The 27,055-nt window shown below is 36.4% G+C and overlaps 2 protein-coding genes across 3 annotated transcripts in view; both read right to left on the bottom strand.

Moving 5' to 3' along the window:
- pio (zona pellucida domain-containing protein piopio) overlaps positions 1-5,263 on the bottom strand; it is a 37,733-nt gene extending 32,470 nt beyond the window's left edge. The window contains exons 1-2 of one of the 2 annotated variants that reach the window (XM_088265953.1): positions 5,180-5,263; positions 3,539-3,790 (exon numbers count right to left, since the gene is read on the bottom strand). The gene's annotated coding sequence lies outside the window, so the exon portion shown is untranslated. Of the gene's footprint in view, positions 1-3,538; positions 3,791-5,074; positions 5,092-5,179 lie in introns of those variants that run through there. The other variant, XM_088265954.1, reaches the window with a different exon arrangement.
- Positions 5,264-21,806: 16,543 nt separating this feature from the next.
- LOC148305880 (U6 snRNA-associated Sm-like protein LSm5) lies at positions 21,807-27,055 on the bottom strand. Its single transcript, XM_088265934.1, has 3 exons — positions 26,851-27,055; positions 25,191-25,387; positions 21,807-21,909 (listed from the first exon to the last, which is right to left on the bottom strand). Exons 1-3 carry the CDS (start codon positions 26,897-26,899, stop codon positions 21,877-21,879), a joined length of 279 nt encoding a protein of 92 aa, XP_088122060.1. The 5' UTR covers positions 26,900-27,055; the 3' UTR covers positions 21,807-21,876.

The raw sequence follows: 27,055 nt of genomic DNA, 5'->3' as shown, positions 1-27,055 counted from the left end.
CTTAATATTTACCCGCTACAGGGCAGAAAGTGTTGTTTTTGCATTTTGATGAAATGGTATTGTTTAATTATTTTTTTTACTGTACTTAATATTTTACAAATGGAAAAAAAACCTTCAGGTTTTACCTAAAAAGATCTGTTGCACGGTAGAAAGTTCAATAAGTGGCTAGTAACTTATGTTTAATACATTGTATTATATTTTTAAACTTTAAAAACGTTCTCCTGAAAAATCAAGTTTTTTTATTTAAGACGTTCTTGAAAGGAGTGAGCGATATGGGCGCATCCAACAAAAATATTCGACATAGTCTTATTTCTAATATAGCTAACTAACCATCAAGCCGCTTCTCCGCAGGGGTGGGCAGAGAGAAAAGAACGCCGCACCACTCTGTCCTTGCAAACATTCTTCGCCATTTCCACGTTCATGCATCTCCTCATACATACCCGCCGATTGTTTCGACTCCTAACCTGACCACTTTCAAGTATTTGGCATACTTGGTCGTGACAAGTTTTTCTCGGTCTTCTTCTGGCCCTTTTTCCAATTACATTCGCCTCATAAATTTGTTTTCCCGTTCTTTCCTCACTCATTCGTTCTACATGTCCAAACCATCTCAACACACCTTTCTTAATTTATCGATAATGCTTGTCTCAGCTTTGCATTCCTTCCTCATTTCACTATTCGAACATCTATCATACATCGTTTTGTCGCACATTCTTCTGAGAGATCGCATTTCGACTGCATTCAGTCTACTGAGTGCTGTTGGTCTAATATAAATAAGTATTACTGGGTAGCTCTAAGTGAGTGACTGCTTTCTAGAGAATCTAGAATGCCCTTGCCAGACTATGCTGGTATATACACGATTGCAGCTATGTTGTTGTCCAACATGTCGAGAGCGGCGTGAAGGTTAGTTAGTTAGTTGGTTAGTTATATTTATTTAATATAATCTGGAACTGGTGACTGTAGAGCAAGTCTAATTAATTTGCTTTTGTGTATGTATGTATGTATGTTCAAGATACTACGTCAATACGATGCAGTGCCCTATGCACCATCGTGTGGGGACAAGGGCAAGAAGGAGGTGGATTTTAAAGGTCGGATGTCGTCAGCAGACAGTCGACCTTTGGATTGTCAAAAGTAGGAAGTTCTTTTGCATGGCTGTGTGGGTGATCAGCCGAGTTCTTTGACTCGGAGTTAGTCATGTTTTCAGACAATGATGCCTTGGGGAGCGCGTGGGAGGGCACAATTGCCCGAAATTGAGATGAACTACACTTTAAAATGTGTCTCGAGGGATTGTCTTCTGACCTCTAGAAAATTTTAACCGGGATGCGTGAAATATGTTAAATTTTGACCTTGTAACGCTACTTGTCACTGCTACTTTTCTACGAACTGCACTGGGCACGCTTTCCCCAAAGGGTACAGTATAAACTCTGTCTGCTCGTGGGTAAATCAATGCATAATATGGTTATTATGTAGCAGTATATACACGGGTCTACCAAACAGTAGAGTGACTGACTCCGCTACTTCACCAACTGCACTGGGCACGCTTTCCCCAAAGGGTACAGTATAAATTCTGTCTGCTCGTGTGCAAATCAATGCATAATATGGTTATTATGTAGCAGTATATACACGGGTCTACCAAACAGTAGAGTGACTGACTCCGCTACTTCACCAACTGCACTGGGCACGCTTTCCCCAAAGGGTACAGTATAAATTCTGTCTGCTCGTGTGCAAATCAATGCATAATATGGTTATTATGTAGCAGTATATACACGGGTCTACCAAACAGTAGAGTGACTGACTCCGCTACTTCACCAACTGCACTGGGCACGCTTTCCCCAAAGGGTACAGTATAAATTCTGTCTGCTCGTGTGCAAATCAATGCATAATATGGTTATTATGTAGCAGTATATACACGGGTCTACCAAACAGTAGAGTGACTGACTCCGCTACTTCACCAACTGCACTGGGCACGCTTTCCCCAAAGGGTACAGTATAAACTCTGTCTGCTCGTGGGTAAATCAATGCACAATATGGTTATTATGTAGCAGTATATACACGGGTCTACCAAACAGTAGAGTGACTGACTCCGCTACTTCACCAACTGCACTGGGCACGCTTTCCCCTAAGGGTACAGTATAAACTCTGTCTGCTCGTGGGTAAATCAATGCATAATATGGTTATTGTGTAGCAGTATATACACGGGTCTACCAAACAGTAGAGTGACTGACTCCGCTACTTCACCAACTGCACTGGGCACGCTTTCCCCAAAGGGTACAGTATAAACTCTGTCTGCTACAAGGGCTGTGCATTCCAAATCAACTGGTTCAAAGACACCTCTGGCTATAGTAACTGTTATGGGTAGTGTGATCTCACCAGCTCGCAACCAGGACATAATATATGTCTTTTTCATCTGTGCCTGTCATGTGAGGTCATCCAGACGTACGCTGTATCACTGGGGGGCAATTGTCCTTGTCTCTCCAGCTCTAGACAGTCCTGATCCCCGTCCAGTCTGGTATATTCCGGAGCCAGGAGATCTGCCTCCTGCCCACACCTCGTGGACCCTCCACTAGGTGCAATAGCTCGTACTAGTCTCCTCTCAGCACATGCCCCAGATAGGACACCTGCCGGACCTTGATACCAGTCACCAACTGTCTCCCTGATCTTGCTCTTTGGAGCAAATTTGCACTGCTGACAATATCTGTCCATGGAATATGATGTAGCCACATTTACCTCTAACCTGTTCGTAGAGATGATCTTGAGGGTCCACGATTCGACTTCGTATAGAAATACTGACAAAACATAACACATGATCATTCTTTGCCGAAGTTTCAGATTAAATATACCAATCAGAATACGCCACCAGTGCATCATACGACTCCAGAGCATCTATAAGAGCTGTGCATTCCAGACCAATCAGTTGACAGACGTCTCCGGCTACAGCAACTACCATGGGTAAAGTGATACTAGTACTACTACTACTACTACTACTCACCAGCTCGCAACCAGGGTACTAAATTAGCGTGACTTTGCTGTTGCGGACCGATGACGTGGAAAGCTCTTCCATGCCATCGGTCACGCGTGAGAGGTAAAAAAATGTTTTTGTAAAAAAAATAAAATTATCACAATGGCAGCGCCATCTGTTGTATGTAGCACCAAAACGCGCAACTTTGAACAATGCTCTTGACAGCTGCTTTGACGGCGAGCTTCTAGACAGCTGCTGTCATTTGTCATTTTAAATATTGAATGACATCGCATCGTATCACATCTGCAAGTGAAGAGCATTACTGCTATAAAGGAAAGGAAATGGAGGAAAACAAGAATAAAATGTTTGAGGATATAAAATGTCATGTTATGCAAATAAGGTAATCTTACTAAATATGGGTAAGGAAATGGAGAAGAAAAACTAGATCAGAAAAGGAGAATGAATCAATGGTTAGGGCACTCAGGGTTGCATAACCGTACTCGTACAAGCTTGCCTAGGTGGGACAAAGCATGGCGGATAGAAAACAGAATAAATACATATAAAATATTTAAAAATACACACCTTTTGCGTTTATTTTTTCAACAAGGATCCGGTCCTTTTGGGGTCCTTTCGCGATTCACAGAACGCAATCGGTTGCGTCGGCTCGATTACACAATAAAAATCAAATATTAAAAACACTATTTTGTCAAAACAAAATGATTTTTAAAAAATGTTAGAGGGTTTTCGTTTTTCGTTTTACATATCATTCGGATGTTTAAAAAATAAATGCGATGTTTTAATGTCTCATTACATGTTTAGTAGCTTATCATTATTCTGAAAACGCACAAAAAACTACTTATTAGGTTGCGATGTTTCGTGCTCTCATTCAAAAAGTTAGGATTGGAATGTTTATTGCTCTCATACAAAAAACTATCTACTGGATTGCAATGTTTAGTGCTCTCATTCAAAAACTACCGATTGGATTAGAATGTGTAATGCTCTCATTCGAAAAACTACCAATAGGATTTGATTGTTTATTGCTCTCATTCGAAAAACTACCAATAGCATTTGATTGTTTATTGCTCTCATTCAAAAAACTATTTATAGGATTAGATTGTTAATTGCACTCATTCGAAAACCTACCAACAGGATTAGAATGTTTATTGCTCTCATTCTAAAAACTATTTAAAGGAAGTCATTTCCGTTTGGACGTAACATAAATGTACTAAAATGTGCATTTAACTAACTAACCATCACGCCGCTTCCCCGCAGGGGTAGGCAGAGAGAACAGAACGCCATACCACTCTGTCCATGCAAAACGTTCTCCGCCCTTCCACATCACCTCATACAAACCCGACGATCATTTCGACTCCTGACCCAGCCGCTTTCAATTATTTGACATACCCGATAGTGTCAAGTTTTCCTCGGTCTTCCTCTGCTTCCTTTTCAAACCATATTCGCCTCATAAATCTGTTACCGTTCGTTCTTCGCTCATTCGTTCCACACGTCTAAACCATCTCAACACACCTTTCTTACTTTTATCGATAATGCTTATCTCAGCTTATCCTTGCAAACTCTCTTTATTGCAAATGCTGACAAGTTCCTGATTGGCCCACACTAGATTATTATTTTTCTTCTTTTTTTACCCTTATCCGCACCCAATGGTGCATAGGGCACTACATCGTAGCGACGCATTGTTATCTTGATCGTTAATTGCACGATGGCAAGGTGATCAGCCCTGCGCTGCTTGTACCAGTCCAGGGTAATATTAAATAAATACGAGAGTAAAGATCACCCATATTTATTCTGACCTCGCTGGAAATCGAACCCGTGACCTCAAGCACGGTAGCCAATCGCGCTGACCACTTTACTAATACAACTCTCACAAAAAATCATTCCTTATTTCACCGTTTGAACGTCAACTATCATGCATTGTTTTGCCGCACAGCGTCTGAGGGATCTCACTTTTAATGCATTCAGTCTATGTAATAATAATCTTTAAATAATATGCTAAAACGAGTCCTGAATACACCCATGGCGTATGCCCTATGACATCATACTAAGAATGGCCGTCAAACTTTTCTGCTCAAACAGATGTATCCTGCATCCTTAAAATACCGTTTAAAACCATCAAAACTCAAAACTTAAATTAAACACGATATTTAAAACCCGTTGAAACATATAAATATTTAAAATAATGTTTTAAAATATGTTTTTAGTTACGTTTTGCCAGCCAAAAGCAGCGGCCGCGGCGCGAAATGTCAGACGACAAGCGTATACAACGAAACTGGTATCACCTGAGGATTTTAAAATGGCTAAAGTTCTACGAGGCGACTTGAATCCACGAGAAATTTATATAATCTTAAATAATAAGAGTGTATTTCGTCGAAAAGTACAAAATATTACTATAAACCATCGATCAAAATACGTACGATTGATTTAAACCTTTTGACTGACGTTTATATCAGTCTTTCCGGCGGCGGCGTCTATACTGATCTATGTAAACTTTGCCAGTGTTTTTATAAAAAGGGAAAACGAATTATTGGGTGTTTTTAAATGATTATGCTTTTGGTTGGGACTTTTTTATGACTTGTTGCCGGTTTTTCAAAAGGTTGCGTGTTTTTTCAGCTGTGTGGGAAGGCGAACGGAGGTTGTTCGGCAGATATGTGCAACGAATACTTTTTACTTTCAGCAGAGTTATTTTGTGTTACATAACATTACGAAAAAGGAGTTGCAGCCGTATAATGAAGACAAATTTACGAAACAAATAGTGCAAAGCTCATTTTGGTATTTTTAATTAAATAACTATCTATTATTTTTTGGCATCTCATCAAAGATGAAGAAGAATATGAAAGTCTGGGCATTTACGGGGCCGACGACCGGCATAGGCTAGTTTAAGTGATCAGTTTACACACGTGTAACATTCACCAATTCTACCCATTATTGACAGACACACTACTCAAATTCTTGGAAGTTCTATATATATATGAACCAATTTAGAAACCTTGTTCTGAATCACTAGCAATTCACTAGAGACATCAATTGGTGAGATGAAAAGAAGCTTTTTACTAAGCAGAGACCACAAATTCTACCCATTATTGACTGTAAATATTATGTTGTAAATAACTTTCTAATTTTGGTATATTTTGCAAAAAATTACACACACACACACACACACATTTCTATACTAATACTTCTATTAATACTACTACTACTACCATCACACCATTTCTTCGTAGGGGTAGGCAGATAGGACGGAACGCCACACTCTTCTGTCTTGGCATACACTCCTCGCTTCTTTCATATCCATACATCTAGTCATACATGTGCTCCGGTGACGTAGACTTTTGACACGATCAAATTTAAAAAAAAATCAAAGTTCTGATAATTCTAACTAACTAACTAACTAACCACCACGCAGATTCTCCGCAGGGTTGGGCAGAGAGAATCGAACGCCACACCAGTCTGTCTTTGCAAACATTTTTCGCCTCTTCCACATTTGGCGGGTTTGTACAAAGAGATGCAGAAATGTAGAGGACGCTTCTACCACATTTCATGTTTGCACAGATGGGTATGTTGTTCTATTCTCTCTGCCTACCCCTGTGGAGATGGTTAGTTAGGTAGTGAGGTAGTAAAAACTTAATAAATAAGTATTTTAAAATGTGCCTCGGAAAACGTGCACGGAAAACCCGAATAGGACACATAAAATTTATATTGTAAATATGTATTATTTTGTGACATCTCATCAAAGATGAAGAAGAATATGGAAGTCTGTGCATTTACGGGGCTGACGACCGTCATAGGCTCGTTCAAGTGATCACTTTACACACGTGTTACATTCACCAATTCTACCCATTATTGACAACCACACTACTCAAATTCTTGGAAGTTCTATATATATATGAACCAATTTTGAAACATTGTTCTTGAATCACTAGAACATCACTAGAGACATCTATTGGTGAGATGAAAATAAGCTTTTTATTGTGCAGAAACTCTTTTTTTAGTATTTTATTAGTAATTCCTATAATTAGAGATAATCCACATTTGTGAACAAGTATTTGAACACAATCAAAATGTTGTATGATAAATTAATACACAAAAAAGTATTTTTTAAACATAAATTAATTAAAATAATATTTTTATGGTATAAAAATAAATCCCTTGCAGGTCTCTTTACACACCATATTCGAGTGAGGTTACCTGTCGTATTCCGTCTCAACTATCTCTAGTAAGCTCGCATAGCTTTGTCTCTTTCTCTCTTTAATTTATATTCAAAAACCTGTTCCTAGAGCGAGACGACGCGCCAGACATACCCCATCTCATTCCATTCGCCTTTGATGGAATTCCGCATTACGTGGTGTTAGCCATCTCCCTCTGGCACGCGTGACACAATGCGGAAAACCTGTTTTGTGCGAGAGAGACATGCATACGAAACGCGTTTCCTTTCGGTTGATATTGCAACATTTTTGACGTTTCGAAGGCGGGAAATTTTGACAGATGAAAAAGCGCCATTTGTCGAAAAGTTGCAATTATTTGTATGAAAGATTTTAACGTGAAGTATTTATAACGTGTTCCTTTTTATTACTTACTTACTTATAACCCTTATTCGCACCCAATGGTGCATAGGGCACCGCATCGAATCTTATCATTACTTTCATGAAGGAAGTTATCTTGATCATTACTTTCATGAAGGCAAGGTGATCACTCTTGCGCTTCCGGAACCAGTCCAGGGTAATATCACTAATCACTAATATTTATTTTCAACCTCCCTGGGAATCGAACCCGGGACCTCCAGCACGGTAGCTTAACACGCTGACCATTACACCACGGAGGCGGACAACTTGGCGAACTTGCTTTTTTGTTATAAATATGTTTTGAGAGGTCCATTTAAGGTATCAAAAGTGGGTAGAACGGAGATATTGCTCGTATAAAACGATGTTACATTGACGTCTTGACTAGGTGAAGAAGAATATGTAATTTATGTATGTAATGTAAATGTAAAATCAAACATGGTTTTTTTTGTCTTATTTTATTGTTAAATAAAAAAAAACATATAAAAGTCAATTTAGCGACAGTGGATCTTTGTCAGACGGGAGGAATATCTAATTTAACATACTCAACCTATAAAGGATTGTATTAGACTCGTGAAGTGTTTATAACACCCGATATAATCAATATTTTCATTCATCATTTTCTTTTGGAAAATTCGCCTTCGTGAAAACGTTGTTTTCGTAAGTTGGCAATGAATGACGTCACAGAAACGATGGACTTATTTTGATATTGGTAACATTGCTAAATTATTGGTGGCTCTATTTGTTGATATCTATGGTCCTCCCTCCCCTCATATTTGTATAACACAAACGGTAGTGTAGTGGTAAACAAACAATCCACACTACTACTATTACAGCTCTATAAATCATAGACAATAAACCATATGACGTCATAAAACGTTCCATGACGTAAATTTGATGACGTATGCGAACGCACGGTTTTCGTTTAACCATATACAGGCGTAGAAATTTTAACTAACTAACTAACTAACCATCACGCCGCTTCTCTGCAGGGGTAGGCAGAGAGAATAGAACGCCACACCACTCCATCCTCGCAAACAACTTCGCCTCTTCCACGTTCACGCATCTCCTCATACATACCCGCCGATTGTTTCGACTCCTAACCAGACCACTTTCAAGTATTTGGCATACCTGATCGTGCCAAATTTTTCTCGGTCTTCCTCTGCTCTTTTTTCCACTTACATTCGCCTCATAAATTTGTTTTACCGTTCTTTCCTCACTCATTCGTTCCACATGTCCAAACCGTCTCAACACACCTTTCTTAATTTTATCGATAATGCTTATCTCAGCTTTGCATTCCTTCCTTATTTCACTATTCGCACATCTATCATATATCGTTTTGTCGCACACACAGAGATGGCATTCCGACTGCATTCAGTCTACTATTTCAGTTCACCATTCACTCTGTTCCCAGCATTCTCTCTCCCTTCTATGTCTTTATCAATCCTTCCATCCCTAGAAAACATACTACCTAAATATACGAAATGTTGTGTTGAGATGGTTTGGACATGTGGAACGAATGAATGAGGAAAGAACGGTAAAACAAATTTATGAGGCGAATGTTAGCGGGAAAAGAAGCAGAGGAATACCGAGAAAAACATGGCACGATCAGGTATGCCAAATACTTGAAAGTGGTCAGGTTAGGAGTCGTAACAATCGGCGGGTATGTATGAGGAGATGCATGAACGTGGAAGAGGCGAAGAATGTTTGCAAGGACAGAGTGGTGTGGCGTTCTATTCTCTCTGCCTACCCCTGCGGGGAAGCGGCGTGATGGTTAGTTAGTTAGTTAGTTAGGTAGAAATGTTAATTTTTAATTATCTGACTTATAATTTAAAAAAGGTAATTAAGGTTTAAACGATTTTTAAAGACACAGATTTAATTATATACCCCACAAAAAGCGATTATCTTTTTAAACACCCTATAATTTTAAACACAAATTAAAATGGCGTCAAGTATGTAATTATATGGCTATTAAAATTGTCAGGGGGGAGCAAGGAAGGCATTTGCCCTGTCAATTGATTTTTACTTATTTCAAAACATATTACATACATATTTGTCCGCCTCCGTAGTGTAATGGTCAGCACGCTCGGCTACCATTCTGGAGGTCCCGGGTTCGATTCCCAGGGAGGGTCAAATAAATATTAGTGATTATACATTGTAATATTTATTTAATATTACCCTGGACTGGTTCCTGATGAGCGAGAGTGATCACCTTGCCTTCATGTAAGTAATGATCAAGATAACACTGCGTCAATTCGATGCAGTGCCCTATGCACCATTGGGTGTGGATAAGGGTTATAAGTAAGATATCAAATAGTCAACGATCACGTTTTTGTAAAAAATACACTTGGTCACTTTCTCCTGTATGACTACGATATGTTAGGTAGCTGGTTAATTTGGGTATAGGCAATATATTTTACATGGTTTTGCCGCACTGAGAGATCGCATTCCGACTGCATTCAGTCTACTTTCTTCCATCTTTTGCAAACTCCATGCTTCGCTTTTATACGTTGGAGTTGGTACCAGGACTCAGGTACTTAAAATAAATATAAAAAATATCAATAGTTCGTCCGATTTTAAAAATCTAAAAAAATGCTAGCGTGTCATGATCAATTGAATATTTATATGTATTTTAATTTGATTTTAAGGATTTTTCGACCTCATAAAATATGCTCCCTTAATTATCTCCATTTTCATTAGTCTAACCGTGCAACGACCATATCGTTCACTCCTTTCAAGAACGTCATAAATAAAAAAAACTTGATTATTCAGTAGAACGTTTTTAAAGTTTAGCAATATAATACAATGTATTAAACATGAATATCAAGACACTTATTGAAGTTTTTACTGAGCAACAGATCTTTTTAGGTAAAACCTGAATGTTTTTTCTCCATTTGAAAAATATTTAGTATATTTCAACGCCGTAGTCCATCTCCGTAGTGTAATGATCAGCACGCTCGGCTACTGTTCTGGAGGTCCCGGGTTCGATTCCCAGGGGGGTCAAATAAATATAAGTGATTTTTTCACTGTAATATTTATTCAATATTACCCTGGACTGGTACCAGAAGCGGAAGGCTGATCACTTTTCCTTCGTGTGGTAACGATCAAGATAACACTGTGTCTATGCACCATTGGGGTGCGGAAAAGGGTTTGAATGAATGAATGAATATTTCAACAATACCTTTTCTTCAAAATGCAAAAACAACACTTTCTGTCCTGTAGCGGGTAAATATTAAGTTTAAAATATGCCGCTTTTGCTGGGATATAGTACATTTTCTGGGCATTCCGAAAACATGCACAACTGGAAATTGACGATTTTTTATTTATGACGTTCTTGAAAGGAGTGAGCGATATTTAAAAAATGGTTCCCTTAAGTTTTGTAGGGATGGAAAGGTTGATTAAGAAGTTTCTCTAGAAAAGAGAGTGAATTCTGGGAACAGGGTGAATGGTCCACTAAAATCTGTTACACGTGAGTAAAGTTATAGTTAACTCACTAACTAACCATCACGCCGCTTCCCCGCAGGGGTAGGCAGAGAGAATAGAACGCCACACCACTCTGTCTATGCAAAACATTCTCCGCATCTTCCACGTTCATGCATCTCCTCATACATACCCGCCGATTGTTACGACTCCTAACCTGACCACTTTCACCTGATCGTGCCAAGTTTTTCTCGGTCTTCCTCTGCTCTTTTTTCCACTTACATTCGCCTCATAAATTTGTTTTACCGTTCTTTCCTCACTCATTCGTTCTACATGTCCAAACCATCTCAACACACCTTTCATTTTATCGATAAAGCTTATCTCAGCTTTGCATTCCTTCCTTATTTCACTATTCGCACATCTAACATACATCGTTTTGTCGCACATTCTTCTGAGAATTCGCATTTCAACTGCATTCAGTCTACTTTCATCCTTCTTTTGCCAACTCCATGTTTCACTTCCATACATTAGAGTTGGAACCAGGACTCCGTTGTGCCCTGCCAGTTTAGCTTCCGCTGATAGGTTTTTATTTGCTTTAACTGATTTCAGTGCACCATTCACTTTGTTCCCAGTGTGGCAACCCACACATCTATGGCAACTCGAATCGAGTGAATAACCGAACACCCTACGGAGCCAGCAACGAGCGGAAACTGGCCCGTCACATTTCTTCACCGCCCGTCCTCCGATCGACACGTATTTCAACTGTTCTCATATTAGAATCACGCGATTATTCTTAAGTATTTCTTGATTGTAATTTTATAGAACTGAATAAATTTGTGTTAAAAGTAATCCGCTTTCATCTTGCTTCCCTTCTGTTAAATTAAATTGGTATTCAACTAGAAACCATAATTAATTAAGAATGTGCCACAAAACGATGTATGATAGATGTGCGAATAGTCAAATAAGGAAGGAATGCAAAGCTGGAATCCTGGAAGGTCCCAATTCCCCATCAGGTCAAAGCCAAAGTGGAAATGTGCATTGTGACGCCTCGACATAGATGAAGAAGTGTATGGAATATGAAATATAGTCTTGGTAAGTCCGAGAAAAACTTAACGATGTATGATAGATGTTCGTATAGTCAAATAAGGAAGGAATGCAGGGCTGAGATAAGCATTATCGATAAAATTAAGAAAGGTGTGTTGAGATGGTTTGGACATGTAGAACGAATGAGTGAGGAAAGAACGGTAAAACAAAATAGATTGTAAGTAAGAGAAATGTAACGTTTTGGCGCAGACCTCCAAATTTTTATTATGTCCGAACATTTTTAACGGTCAACTCCGGGTTAAGAAGTATGGATTTGGCTGGTAGGTATATAAAGAGATATTTGGTGACATTTCTTACATTTTTAACCATTCCATCGCACGGCTACAGACTCTAACTTTAAAATGCCGACAAAAAAATCGAATTTGCGCCAAGGAGGCGATGTCGACTTGAAGGCTAGCTTCCGACTGAGTTTTATGCTGTTATACGCAGCAGGATTTTTCCCCTTGAATGCGAAAATAGTGGGAGAAAGGATGAGAAACTTCCATAAGGTGTACAGTGTCTTCGCTGTATTACTTTTCATATTTTTTATTCTTGCACAGATAGCTTATGTTTATCTGGTAAGTAACTTTTTTTTTATATATCGCTCACTCCTTTCAAGAACGACATGAATAAAAAAAACTTGATTTTTCAGGAGAACGTTTTTAAAGTTTAAAAATATAATACAAAGTATTGAAAATAAATATCAAGCCAATTATTGAACTTTTTACTGTGTAACAGATCTTTTTAGGTAAAACCTGAAGGTTTTTTCTCCATTTGAAAAATATTTAGGATGTGTAAAAAAATAATGAAACAATACCTTTTCTTCAAAATGTAAAAACAACACTTTCTGCCCTGTAGCGGGTAAATATTAAGTTAAAAATATGCCGCTTTTGCTGGGATATAGTACATTTTCTGGACATTCCGAAAACATGCACATCTGAAAATTGACGAGTTTTGATATATGACGTTGTTGAAAGGAGTGAGCGATATATACAGTTAATAAATATACATATATACAGTGAAACTTCTACCCGATCCTTGAATAATCGTTTTCCCGGATATGTCATTTACACAATTATCCCCGAAGATATTTGTGTAAATAATAAAAAAACACAAACATATCGCTCACTGCTTTCAAGAACGTCATAAATCGAAAATCGTCAATTTTCAGTTGTGCGTGTTTTCGGAATGCCCAGAAAATGTTCTATATTCCAGCAAAAGAGGCATATTTTAAGCTTAATATTTACCCGCTACAGGGCAGAAAGTGTTGTTTTTGCATTATGAATAAAATGTATTGTTTAGTTATTTTTTTTAAATTTACTAAATATTTTTCAAATGGAGAAAAAACCTTCAAATTTTATCTAAAAAGATCTGTTGCACAGTAAAAAGTTCAAAAAGTGGCTTGATATTTATTTTTAATACATTGTATTACATTTTTAAACTTTAAAAACGTTCTCCTGAAAAATCAAGTATTTTGATTTATGACGTTCTTGAAAGGAGCGCGCGATATATCTTATAAAAATATGCATCGGTTTTTTAGCACGATTTTCGTGTGTGTGTGTGTGTTTTTTTATAGAGTTGGTTGAAAAGTGCATACGATCTCGCATACATATCATTATGAAGAATAGGAAATAAGGGTGTAAATACAGGTGTCCCATAATCTGACGTATTCCTTTTAGGGGTGTTAGGCCAGCTTATGACTCACCAACAAATGAAAATATGGCCTCAGTTAAAGTGCCTTAGTTTTCCAGATATTTCCACATTCATGAATTTCCCGTACATCTACGTCTTAGATCAGTTTTTTGAGTTATTCATATTTTAAGATTCTAATTTACGTTTCACAAAACTAAATACCTACTATGTTGATAAAATTCCAAAATATTACCAATACTGGCTTGCCTTGGCGGAAAAAATATATTAATGCCCGGTCAATGATTTTAAAATAAATCTTTAGGTAAATTTGAATCTTCACCCGGAAAAAAAATATATGACGCTAACCTGGCAAGTTATTTTAAAAAGTCGTTCAATTTATGTCATTTTCAAAACAGTATAACATTTATTATGTTTTGTTTTAGAAAAAAATATATTGCTTTTTTCATTCAAACCCTTATCCGCTCCCAATGGTGCATAGAGCACTGCTTCATATGAACGCAGTGTTATCTTGATCGTTTGAAGGATCATCGATATGAAGGAAAGATGATAAGCCCTCCGCTTCAGGTACCAGTCCAGGGTTATATTGAATAAATATTACAGGGAAAAAATCACTAATATTTATTTTACCCCCCCCCCCTGGGAATCGAACCCGGGACCTCCAGTATGGTAGCCGAGCGTGCTGACCATTACACGACGGAGGCGGAGATATTTGCTCATATATATATATATATATATATATATATATATATATATATATATATATATATATATATATATATATATATATATATATATGTGTGTGTATATATTATATATATATTTGTAAATACATACAAAACTCTAGTTACGGTGACTTTTTTTTCATATATTTTTTCAATTTTTTTCATATTAACCACGTTTGATTCATGTACCGTCTTTTTCCAGCACTGGGACAACATACAGACAATAGCGTCCATGATGCCTCTCCTCATCATACAGATTATCTGCATATTCAAACTGTTCTTTTTCTGGGTCAAAAACGCCCTCATCACCGGACTACTGGACCAACTGGACGGTAACGTATTGTGTATTCCTTCTTCCCTACTGATGAATGTGCCCTATGCACTCGAATGGTGCATAAGGCACCGGATGATCGTGTCGGGGCTCGAGTCAGAGTTTCTCGGTTCGAACCCACTCTACCACAATTTGATACCTATTTCTGATGAATGAGCCGCTCAGGCTCGCAGAAAGAGTATGAAATTTATATATATATAAATATATATATATATATATATATATATATAAATATATATATATATATATATATATATATATATATATATATATATATATATATATATATATATATATATATATATATATATATATATATATATATATAAATCTGGAGGTCCCGGGTTCAATAAAAATTAGTGATTTTTTCACTGTAATATTTATTCAAAAAATTACTATGGACTGGTACCTGAAGCGGAGGGCTGATCACCTTTCCTTCATGTATAAATGATCAAGATAACACTGCGTTTATATGACACAGTGCCCTATGCACCATTTGGGTGCGGATACGGGTTTTATATAAAGTCATAAATTCAGTCATAAATTAAAATTAAATTAAATTGAAGGTTCAACCATAAATTAAACCCTGAAGAGGTCAACAGGTTGTTGCCGAAACTAGTTGGTTAATAAAAATGTGAGTGGATCAAAACACAAAGTATTTTTATTTCTCGAAATAATATATCAATATGATTCACAAAGTTAATGCTTCCAATATTCAAAACATAAATTAAATTAAATTAAAATAACATGGTTTGGAAGTGACAACTCATTAAACTTTCAGGCAGCTGCTGGATAAAGACCCATTCCGTCCCGAGATCTCTCAATTACACTATTCCCGTGGGGACGGGCATATTTGCAATCCAACCCCTCATCAACGGGCTCTTGTGGTACAGCTTTGTCCTGAACGGCGACCAAAAGCAAACCAAATTCGCCTTCAAGTCATGGTTGCCCGATCCTGCCGCACACCCTGTCGGGTAAATAAAGCCTTTCTTCAAAATAAACTTATTCGATTCATATTATTTGTTTGACATCTCATCAAAGATGAAGAAGAATATGGAAGTCTGGGCCTTTACGGGGCTGACAACCTGGTTTAAGTGATCGCTTTACGCACGTGTAACATTCACCAATTCTACCCATTATTGACAACCACACTACTCAAATTCTTGGAAGTTCTATATACAATATATAAACCAATTTAGAAACCTTGTTCTTGAATCACTAGAACTTCACTAGAGACATATATTGGTGAGATGTAAAGATTTATTCTATTTGTTTGACATATCGCTCACTCCTTTCAAGAACGTCATAAATAAAAAATCGACAACTTTCAGTTGTGCATGTTTTCGGAATGCCTAGAAAATGTACTGTATCCCAGTAAAAGAGGCATATTTTTAACTTAATATTTACCCGCTACAGGGCAGAAAGTGTTGTTTTTGCATTTTGAAGAAAAGGTATTGTTTAATTATTTTTTTAAATATATTAAATATTTTTCAAATGTAGAAAAAACCTTCAGGTTTTACCTAAAAAAGATCTGTTGCACAGTAAGTGGCTTAATAAGTAGCTTGATATTTATTTTTAATACATTGTATCATATTTTAAAACTTTAAAAACATTCTCCTGAAAAATGAGTTTTTCAATTTATGACGTTCTTGAAAGGAGTGAGCGATATCATCAAAGATGAATATGGAAGTCTGAAAATGCCTGAAAATATCATTTTAATTCCTTATTATTTTAGCTTATAATTTGACCAGTTAATTTTTTATTTACAACATTTTGAGTGTGTTCAAATCTGGATTAACTCCAATTCTAGGAATTATTTTTCATATTATTTTTGACATCATCAAAGGTGAAGAAGAATATGGAAGTCTGGGCATTTATGGGGCTGACAACCTGGTTTAAGTGATCGCTTTACGCACGTGTAACATTCACCAATTCTACCCCATTATTGACAACCACACTACTCAAATTCTTGGAAGTTGTATATATATGAACCAATTTAGAAACTTTGTTCTTGAATCACTAGAACTTTACTAGAGACATCTATTGGTGAGATGAAAAGTAGCTTTTTATTATAAATATGTGTAAGATGATAAATAAATACACAAAAACGTATTAACGTAGGGTACTGCATAATATAAACGCAGTGTTATCTTGATCGTTTACACATGGAGGAAAGGTGATCAGCCCTCCGCTTCAAGTACCAGTCCAGGGTGATATTGAATAAATATTAGAGTGAAAAAATCACTTGTATTTATTTGGCCCCCCCCTGGGAATTGAACCTGGGACCTCCAGTACGGTAGCCAAGCGTGCTGACCATTACACTACGGAGGTGGACATGAATGTATATAGTTTATGTAAACATAAAAATAAAATTAAAAAAAGATCCCTTAAAAAAAAATATATTAAAAGCATTGTTTCTTTGTGGTATGGTAATATACCATACCGCAAAGCATTGTTTTATTGTCCGCCTCCGTAGTGTAATGGTCAGCACGCTCGGCTACCGTACTGGAGGTCCCGGGTTCGATTCCCAGGGGGGGTCAAATAAATATAAGTGATTTTTTCACTCTTGTATTTATTCAATATTACTTTGGACTGGTACCGGAAGCGGAGGGCTGATCACCTTTCCTTCATGTGTTAACGATCAAGATAACACTGCGTTTATATGACGCAGTGCCCTATGCACCATTGGGGTGCGGATAAGGGTTTGAAGAAGATGAGAAGAAGGGTACCTGAAGCGCAAGATTGATCACCTCTCCTTCGTGCATTTCATAATCAAGATAACACTGCTTCTATACAATGCAGTGCCCTATGCACCATCGGGTGCGGATAAGGGTTTGAAGAAGATGAGAAGAAGGGTACCTGAAGCGCAAGGTTGATCACCTCTCCTTCGTACATTTGACGATCAAGATAACACTGCTTCTACACAGGTTTCAATGAATGAATGGATGGTAACATAACTCTCATTGTCGCGAATGTGTTTAATGTTTTAGATGCTATTTGATGCTGACAATTGAAGCGGTTGTAATCAGTATGGCCGGGGCCGCAGAGACCGTCATGAGCACGCTGATATGCGGACTCATGGCTCACGTTAGAGCGCAGCTTGTCGTTCTGCGAGAGAACCTGTCAGCGATTGGAAAACTGCCAAAAAAAACAGCCCCTAAAGTAATATCCCAGCGCCGTTTCGACAAGAATAGCACGGGCATATTAGGCTGTTTTAAAATGTCTGCTTCGGAGCATTTTAGACATGTGAAGGCGCTGTTTGTGAGGCAAGACGACGCCCTAAAAGAATATTTTGAAGAAAATTGCAATGAAAATATACAGAAAAAGTTGTCGTGCAACGATTTGAAGGAGGAATTTGTTAAATGCATGAAACATCACGCAGCTATATTAAGGTAACGTATTGTAACTATTGCTACTGACCCTTACAGGCAGTGTTGCCATATATCGGTAGTGTAAGGGCAAAGGGGTATATCTGTCTGACTAAATTTTACAGGAGAGCAAAAACAAACTTGTGAAATTAAATAACTCATTTGTTTTATGTATTTTTATATGTACATATCTTAATAAAACTAAATAAGTATTGCAACTACAGCTATATCCTTTTGCCAGATTATGGAACACACTATTTTAGACATTTTCTAGAACAAACTTAGAAAATGAAAAATTTGACAGATAATAATAATAATAAATTTGGATAACTTATATAGCGCCATTTTCGTAAAAAAATACCTCAAGGGCGCTTCACGGTGAATATACCCCTTTGCCTTTACGCTACCGATATACAGATTTACCTGTATTGATATACAGATTTTAGGCATCCGTTACAGATGACAGATTTAATTCTTAGGTAGTAGTTTTTGTTTTATACAGATTTTTGTAATTGACATAGTATAGAATGACACAGTATATGATAAAACAGAAGAATGAAAATATGTAAAGATACAAGTATGATTAACATTTAATAATAAGTAGGTGAGAATTTGTTTTATATTGGAGTGCGTTATTTATTATTGGGTAGGGTACTATTTTGTCTTGTCATGAAACATTATGCAATTTACGCAGCGTACTGCAGGATTCCCCAAAACATGTCTTTTATGTTCACGCGACCCAGTGTTCATTTTTTATACACGTCGCGTAATACGCAATGTTTTAATCAGTGCTGGCTGGAAGATAATTATTTTAAGACTTGTTCAGAAACAAGTGAAAAGGGTGAAGAATATACATACTGTAAGTTCTGTTTAACAGATCGTGCTATTTGTATTGAAATTTCAAAGGAATGGCAAATAGGCACACAGATTTTGGATTATTGATTCTATACAGATTTTATACAGATTTCTAGATTGTTTGATTCAAATTTGTTGGTTTGGCATATCGCTCACTCCTTTCAAGAACGTCATAAATCAAAAATTGTCAATTTTCAGTTGCGCATGTTTTCGGAATGCCCAGAAAATGAACTCTATCCCAGCAAAAGCTGCACATGTTTAACTTAATATTTACCCGCTCCAGGGCTGAAAGTATTGTATTTGCATTTTGAAGAAAAGGTATTGTTTAATTATTTTTTGAAATATACTAAATATTTTTCAAATAGAGAAAAAACCTTCAGGTTTTACCTAAAAAGATCTGTTGCACAGTAAAAAGTTCAATAAGTGGCTTGATATTTATTTTTAGTACATTATGCTATATTTTTAAACTTTAAAAACGTTCTCCTGAAAAATCAAGTTTTTTGATTTATGACGTTCTTGAAAGGAGTGAGCGATATGGCAACACTGCTCACAGGAGCAAATCCGAGATTTTTTAAATTAAGCTTTAAGCTTTATTCACTATATACTACAACATACTATGTGAAAAAAAAAACCATGTATGATAGATGTTCGAATAGTGAAATAAGGAAGGAATGCAAAGCCGAGATAAACATTATCGATAAAATTAAGAAAGGTGTGTTGAGATGGTTTGGACATGTAGAACGAATAAGTGAGGAAAGAACGGGAAAACAAATTTATGAGGCGAATGTAATTGGAAAAAGGATCAGAAGAAGACAAAAAAACTTGGCATAATCAGGTATGCCAAGTACTTGAAAACGGTCAGGTTAGGAGTCGTAATAATCGGCGGGTATGTATGAGGAGATGCATGAACGTGGAAGAGGCTAACAATGTTTCTCTAAAATTTAGAATTAGCTTCACATACGGTGTTTGAAAATGATGCGGAATGCATACAAACACGTGTCACAGTAGATTTTAAGAAATAGTGGTATCTCAGGCAGTCAGTACAGCGAGCCGAGCGCTCCATTCATTCAGCGAGCGTCGGTGATGCTCGCCGCAAGCGATGTTACCACGTTATGTTACGACGAAATCCTCCGGTCAGTCTCCACCTTTACCTCCCTCGCTCCTCGGCCTTCACCCATGTTAGGCCACCATAGACTATAGTCTTATACACCATAGATTACTAGTGTACATTCTTCCAATAATTAATTGCGGATTATCTTTCCAGCTTTGTGAAAGACCTGGAGAGCACCTTCACGTGGGTTGTGTTCGCCCAGTTCATGACTTCGGCTCTCATCATCTGCTCCTCGACTCTTCAAATTACACTGGTGAGTGCAATGGACAGTGATATCGGACATTCATAGAAAACAACTACTACTACTACCATCACGCCGTTTCCCGCAGGGGTAGGCAGAGAGGATGGAACGCCACACTCTTCTGTCCTAACATACACTCCTCGCCTCCTTCACATCCATACATCTAGTCATACATGCCCTCCGATTACGCAGACTTTTGACACCGCCAGATTTTAGGTTCTGATTGATCTGATGGTGCCAAGTCTTTTTCGGTCGTCCACGTTCTGTTTTCCCTCTCACATTCGCCACATATATTTTCTTAGTCATTCTCTCGCTATCCATTCGCTCCACATGTCCATACCACAGCAAAGAACTCTTACGAATCTTTTCAATTATTCCTCGTTCAGCCTTACATTCCTTTCTTATATTGTCGTTTTTAATTCTGTCATACAATGATTTTCCACACATTCGTCTGAGGGAGCGCATAGAAGACAAAATTTCGGTTATTTATATTTTTTTTGACATCTCATCAAAGATGAAGAAGAATATGGAAGTCTGGGTATTAACAGGGCTGACGACAGTCATAGGCTGGTTTATATAATCATTTTACATACGTGTAACATTCACCAATTCTACCCATTATTGACAACAACACTACTCAAATTCTTGGAAGTTCTATATATATGAACCGATTTTGAAACCTTCTTGAATCACTAGAACTTCACTAGAGACATCTATTGGTGAGATGAAAAGAAGCTTTTTACTAAGCAGAAACTCTTTTATTAGTATGTGAGGTCAGAATCCTGGATAATAATCACACACATGATAAACGCCAGAAAATATCATTTTCATTTTTATTATTTAAGCTTACAATTTGACCAGATAATTTATTTACTTCATTTAATTTAATTTATTTATCTGGATTATCTCCAATTACAGGAGTTATTTTCATATTATTTTTTAACATCTCATCAAAGATGAAGAAGAATATGGAAGTCTGGGCATTTATAAACCTCACATACTTATAAAAAAGTTTCTGCTCAATAAAAAGCTTCTTTTCATCTCACCAATAGATGTCTCTAATGAAGTTCTAGTGATTCAAGAACAAGGTTTCAAAATTGGTTCATATATATAGAACTTCCAAGAATTTGAGTAGTGTGGTTGTCAATAATGGGTAGAATTGGTGAATGTTACACGTGTGTAAAGTGATCAGCCTATGACGGTCGTCAGCCCCGTAAATGCCCAGACTTCCATATTCTTCTTCATCTTTGAAATAATATGAAAAAAAACTCCTATAATTGGAGACAATCCAGATTTGTGAACAAGTATTTGGACACACTCAAAATGTAAAATTTTCTGGTTGATCATAAATCCTTATTTAGAAGATATTTTTACATTTTGACAACTCATCATAGATGAAGAAGAATATGGAAGTCTCATACAGAGCTTATGACCTACAATATCCACCTCTTAATCTATGTTGAGATCTCAAAATCCAAATAAAAGACTGTAGTTTTATTTTGAAAATATAATTAATTATAAATACAAGAAACTTATGAACTAGATTGACTTGTTAGATTTCCTCATGTTTCTGGCATGTCTCCTCCTGGCACCAACTGAAAAAAAATGTTATAATTATTATTTTTTTCTTTTTAAAGGAATAACCCGCAAAGTCTCTATTAGATGCTTGTCTGCAGGTAGGATAGTAAGGATAGGGAAGGTAAATGTGAAAAACACATCACAAACACAAAGTCTTTTTATTTCTCAAAATAATACATCAATATTTTTTATTTATATACATTTATTTAACCGGATCCACGCGGCTCGTGTTTTAATATGTGTTTTAACAAAACATGCCCCATACGCGGCTGACATAAGCGTTTGTGTTTTTACATTGCTCCAAGTTTCGAACCTCAGTTCAACTTAGAGGGATTTTTTCATGGTGTGGAACTTTGGATAAAATAATACGTCAATCCTTGGCCTTATGACATCTGTTGAAATATCTGACTAATAATTTGTAACATCACAAGGATAAATAAAACAACAGATCCCTGATTTTTCTTGCAGTCGGTAATTAGTCCGCGCCATAATCATGCCCTATATCTGTCTCACTCTCGACGCTACGCATCGCCAGTGGGTAAGAGTGACACACGATGCGTGCTTTGATTTATTTATGTTACGATCTAATTTGTTTATATTACGATACATTTCAAGAATAATGTGACACGTGTATTATAGAGTAACAAAAAGGCACAATGAATCCCATTGAACGTTTTTGTTTAGGAAAATAAATCGTTTCTTAACTAAATATATGACAAAAGTAATCATTTAAAAAATGGCGGAAAACCGCCGCGCACAGGTGTCTCTTAGGAACAAAGTTAACGCGGTTAAAAGGTTAAATCACAATTTAAACATATTTAGAACATTTTTTTTTGCAGAGACCCACCAAGCCGCCTTGTGTGTCCTGTTGGTGGAGTTCTTTTTTAATACATTTTTTATAGTTTTTAACGATTTTAACCTAATATAGACACAAAAAAGAGAAAAAAATTAAGAATATAAACATTTTACAATTTTCATAAAATTAACTCTTGATCATTTACCCATTCCTTTATTTTGCCTTTGTTCCATATTTTATTTTGACCTCTAACCTCCGTCGGCAACAAATTAAATATGTTTGTAACGATATATTGCAGTGTTGGACTCCCATATTTATTGTTAATTCTTAGGACTATCAACCCTTCGTTGTGGGTAAATCCTGTATCATGGTTGTGTACTAGGAGATGTGGATATTTTTGTCTAGTTTGTTGTTCAACGATGATACTCATCCACAATATTCCACGTACCGGCAGTAATTTTAAATGTTTATATATCAAGATTGGATTGTCCCTTTGATTATGCATATGATCCACAAAGTTAATGCTTTCAATATTCAAAACATCACAAACACCCAGACCAATTGAAAATAAGTATTTCTCGAATTTGCTTTGCACTTGGCGGGAATCGAACCCGCGATGCTAGTTTCGTAATTGAACATCTACCCAACTACGCCACGGCATATTATGTTTTTGACATCTCATCATAGACGAAGAAGAATATGAAAGTGTTGGCATTTACCAGAAACTGGGCTTACGACCGTCACAGGCTGGTTTAACTGCCCTACACATACGAGTGTATGTGACACGCATCTTTTTTCCGCAACGTTGCGCTAATTTTCTTAACACATTGTAGTCAGGCACTTCGAACAAGACTCTAGCCTATAGCGGGCGTTTTTCGCGATTAGCGCAAAAATATATCGCTCTCCTTAAAATTGACACAATTTCTAAACCAAATAATATTTTGCATTGAAATTTTCAAAGAAATCATATCGCTCACTCCTTTCAAGAACGTCATAAATCAAAAATCGTCAATATTCAGTTGTGCATGTTTTCGAAATGCCCAGAAAATGTACTATATCCCAGCAAAAGCGGTATATTTTTTACTTAATATTTACCCGCTACAGGGTAGAAAATGTTTTTTTTGCATTTTGAAGAAAAGGTATTGTTTAATTATTTTTTGAAATATACTAAATATTTTTCAAATGGTGAAAGAACCTTCAGACTTTACCTTAAAAGATCTGTTGCCCAGTAAAAAGTTCAATAAGTGGCTTGATATTTATTTTTATTATATTGTATTATATTTTTAAACTTTAAAAACGTTCTCCTGAAAAATCAAGTTTTTTGATTTATGACGTTCTTGAAAGGAGTGAGCGATATATGACATTTGATCATCAAAAATAAATTATAATCATAATTTTTAATTAAGTATTCCGTATTTCACAATTTTAGAAGCATTGTAAACTCTAAAAAATAGTCTTCCCCTCCGAGGTATCATTCCCTATACAATGCTAATATATTCAAATAATAAAATACCAAACAGTAAACAAAACAGTGCGATCGGTATGAAAAATAGTCCAATCCGTGAAATGACTCAAACTAAACTGGAGATTGAGATCGCATAAAAACTCTAGATTTCCGGCGACGCCTTTACAAGCGGCACACTAGCCAATCCGGACAAGGCATCTCAAACAACGTCAAAAGACTGTCGCCTCGCGCCCAGGTAGCAGATTACCCTTCAACGCGTTTTATTTCACGCTGATAACAAACCCGTATATTGCCGTTTCCCGCCGATAACCGACAGTCGACAAAAACGGCATTTGCCGTGTCCCGCAGTTGACCGACAGTCCGCGAAAAACGGCAAATGCCGTGTCCCGATGACAACGTGTTAATTTGGCAGGTGTAACTTGTATAGAAAAAGTTTGCGGAACACTGATCTATAGGTTCAGTGCTGCAGAACAGCGTTTATTATTTAATATAATTTTGTACTTAAGTTATACATATTTATATATATATATATATATATATATATATATATATATATATATATATATATATATATATATATATATATATATATATATATATTATTATTATTGGACACTGTCTATCCTCACTAGGTATTTGGAGATACCTGTTCTGAGGTAGGCAGGGTATGCTTTTTCTTTTTATAATACAGCTTTATATGTATTTTAATGATAATATAAACGTGGTAAGACTGAAATAATATGAAATAATAATTATAAAATGAAAGCAAATAGAGAGTTTAACTAAAAGAAAAGTAAAATCTAAAGGAGTAATATTATAAAATTAGAAAATAGGATTATATAATTATAAACACTGACACATAGATTAAACACACTCAAACTTTTATTTGCTGCTCCAGCTGGGATCTTCCAATTTTTAGGAGCCATTCTTTTGTGTGCATTTTGAATTTATTTCCAACTGAACATAATATTTCTTGTGGGAGCATATTATAAATTCAAGGGCCTATAAAATTTGAATGTCTTTGTTCTTTAGTTTACCATGGTAATGTTGTTCCCGTTGAGTAGAATCTGGTCCAGTTTGGTGACCCTCCTTCCCTCCGGAGTGGACTCGTACTCCGTGACGTCTTCCAGCAGCATGTTCACAAAGTCATCGAATCCCTGCAGAGTCCCCACTATTTCCTTGTCGTTCTTCATGATGATGTGTATGCGAGATCGTATGCACTTGTCAACCAGCTCTATAAAAAACGCACACACAAAAACATGTAAAAAAAACTAATGTAGGTACCATCTAAAAACGGAATATTAACCTATTATATCATATTATTTTTTTCACACCTCAAATTGTGGCTTGGTGGGTCTCCGCACAAAAAAACTGTTCTAAATATGTAAAAATTATGATTTAAATAAATGTATAAAAATCTTCGTCCGCCTCCGTAGTGTAGTGGTCAGCATGCTCGCCTACCGATCTGGAGGTCCCGGGTTCGATTCCCAGGGGGATTTAATAAATATAAGTAATTTTTTCACTCTAATATTTATTCAATATTACACTGGACTGGTACCTGAAGTGGAGGGCTGATCACCTTTCCTTCATGTGTAATCGATCGACATAACACTGCATTTATATGAAGCAGTGCCCTATGCACCATTGGGGTGCGGTAAGGGATTTAAAAATACAAAAAAATTATAAAATAAAATTGGATGAAAAAGAATATGGAAGTTTGAGCATTTACGGCCGTTATAGCCTGGTTTAAGTGATCACATGTGTAACATTTACCAATTCTGCCCATGATTGATAACCACACTACTCAAATTCTTGTTCTATATATATATATGATCCAATTTTTAAATATTGTACAAAAATCACTAAATTTTTCCCTAGAGATCTATTGGTGAGATGAAGAAGCTTTTTCACTGAGCAGAACCTCTGATATTTAAAAATAAAAATAGCTCCTATCACTGGAGATAATCTAAATTTGGGAACAAGTATTTGGACACACTCAAAATGTTGCTATTATATCCTCATTGAAACTGATGGCTCGTGAAATTTTCTTCTTCTTCAAACCCTCATCCGCACCCAATGATGCATAGGGCACTGGATCATATAAACGCAGTGTTATCTAGATCGTAAACACATGAAGTAAAGTAGATCAGCCCTACTCTACAGGTACCAGTCCAGGATAATATTGAACATATCGCTCACTCCTTTCAAGAACGTCATAAATCAAAAATCGACAATTTTCAGTTGTGCATGTTTTCGGAATGCCCATAAAATGAACTATATCCCAGCAAAAGAGGCATATTTTTAACTTAATATTTACCCGCTACAGGGCAGAAAGTGTTGTTTTTGCATTTTGAAGAAAATGTATTGTTCAAGTATTTTTTGAAATATACTAAATATTTTTCTAATGGAGAAAAAACATTCAGGTTTTACCTAAAAAGATCTGTTGCACAGTAAAAAGTTCAATAAGTGGCTTGATATTCATTTTTAATACATTGGATTATATTGCTAAACTTTAAAAACGTTCTACTGAAAAATCAAGTATTTCGATTTATGACGTTCTTGAAAGGAGTGAGCGATATGTCAGAGTGAAAAAATTACATTAAAAAAAACTGAAAAACATGTGAAATTTATCGATTATTCAACGTATATCATATAGTATACCGATAGAAAACAATTATTGACAAGGTACTAACTAACCTAGTGGGAGAAGCGTGGAGGGATTCGCCGGCGTCGTAATTTGGGCCATTTCGCTGTTTTTGCAAGCAAATTATACAATTAAATTATTGTATTTGCGTCAAAGGTTCTATAAAAATTCAATATTATATCAATTTCTTTCAAATTGATGTATGGCGAGTAAAACGCCGACGCCAAAACCAGTCAAATTGACAACTCGTTTAAAACT

The sequence above is a fragment of the Brachycentrus maculatus genome, unplaced genomic scaffold, assembly GCF_059751285.1.
Source record: "Brachycentrus maculatus isolate JH-2025_06_01 unplaced genomic scaffold, ASM5975128v1 h1tg000259l, whole genome shotgun sequence".
Lineage (NCBI taxonomy): Eukaryota > Metazoa > Arthropoda > Insecta > Trichoptera > Brachycentridae > Brachycentrus > Brachycentrus maculatus.
The sequence above is the reverse complement of the archived record's forward strand: the minus strand, read 5'-3'. Positions and strand labels throughout refer to the sequence as shown.

Coding starts and splice junctions, on each gene's coding strand:
- LOC148305880 (XM_088265934.1), bottom strand. CDS start 26,899: ATGGCCCAAATTACGACGCCGGCGAATCCCTCCACGCTTCTCCCACTA. Junction 25,388..26,850: donor CTCCACGCTTCTCCCACTAG/GTTAGTTAGTAC, acceptor CGTTTTTTATAG/AGCTGGTTGACAAGTGCATA. Junction 21,910..25,190: donor ACGGGAACAACATTACCATG/GTAAACTAAAGA, acceptor ATTTTTTTTCAG/TTGGTGCCAGGAGGAGACAT.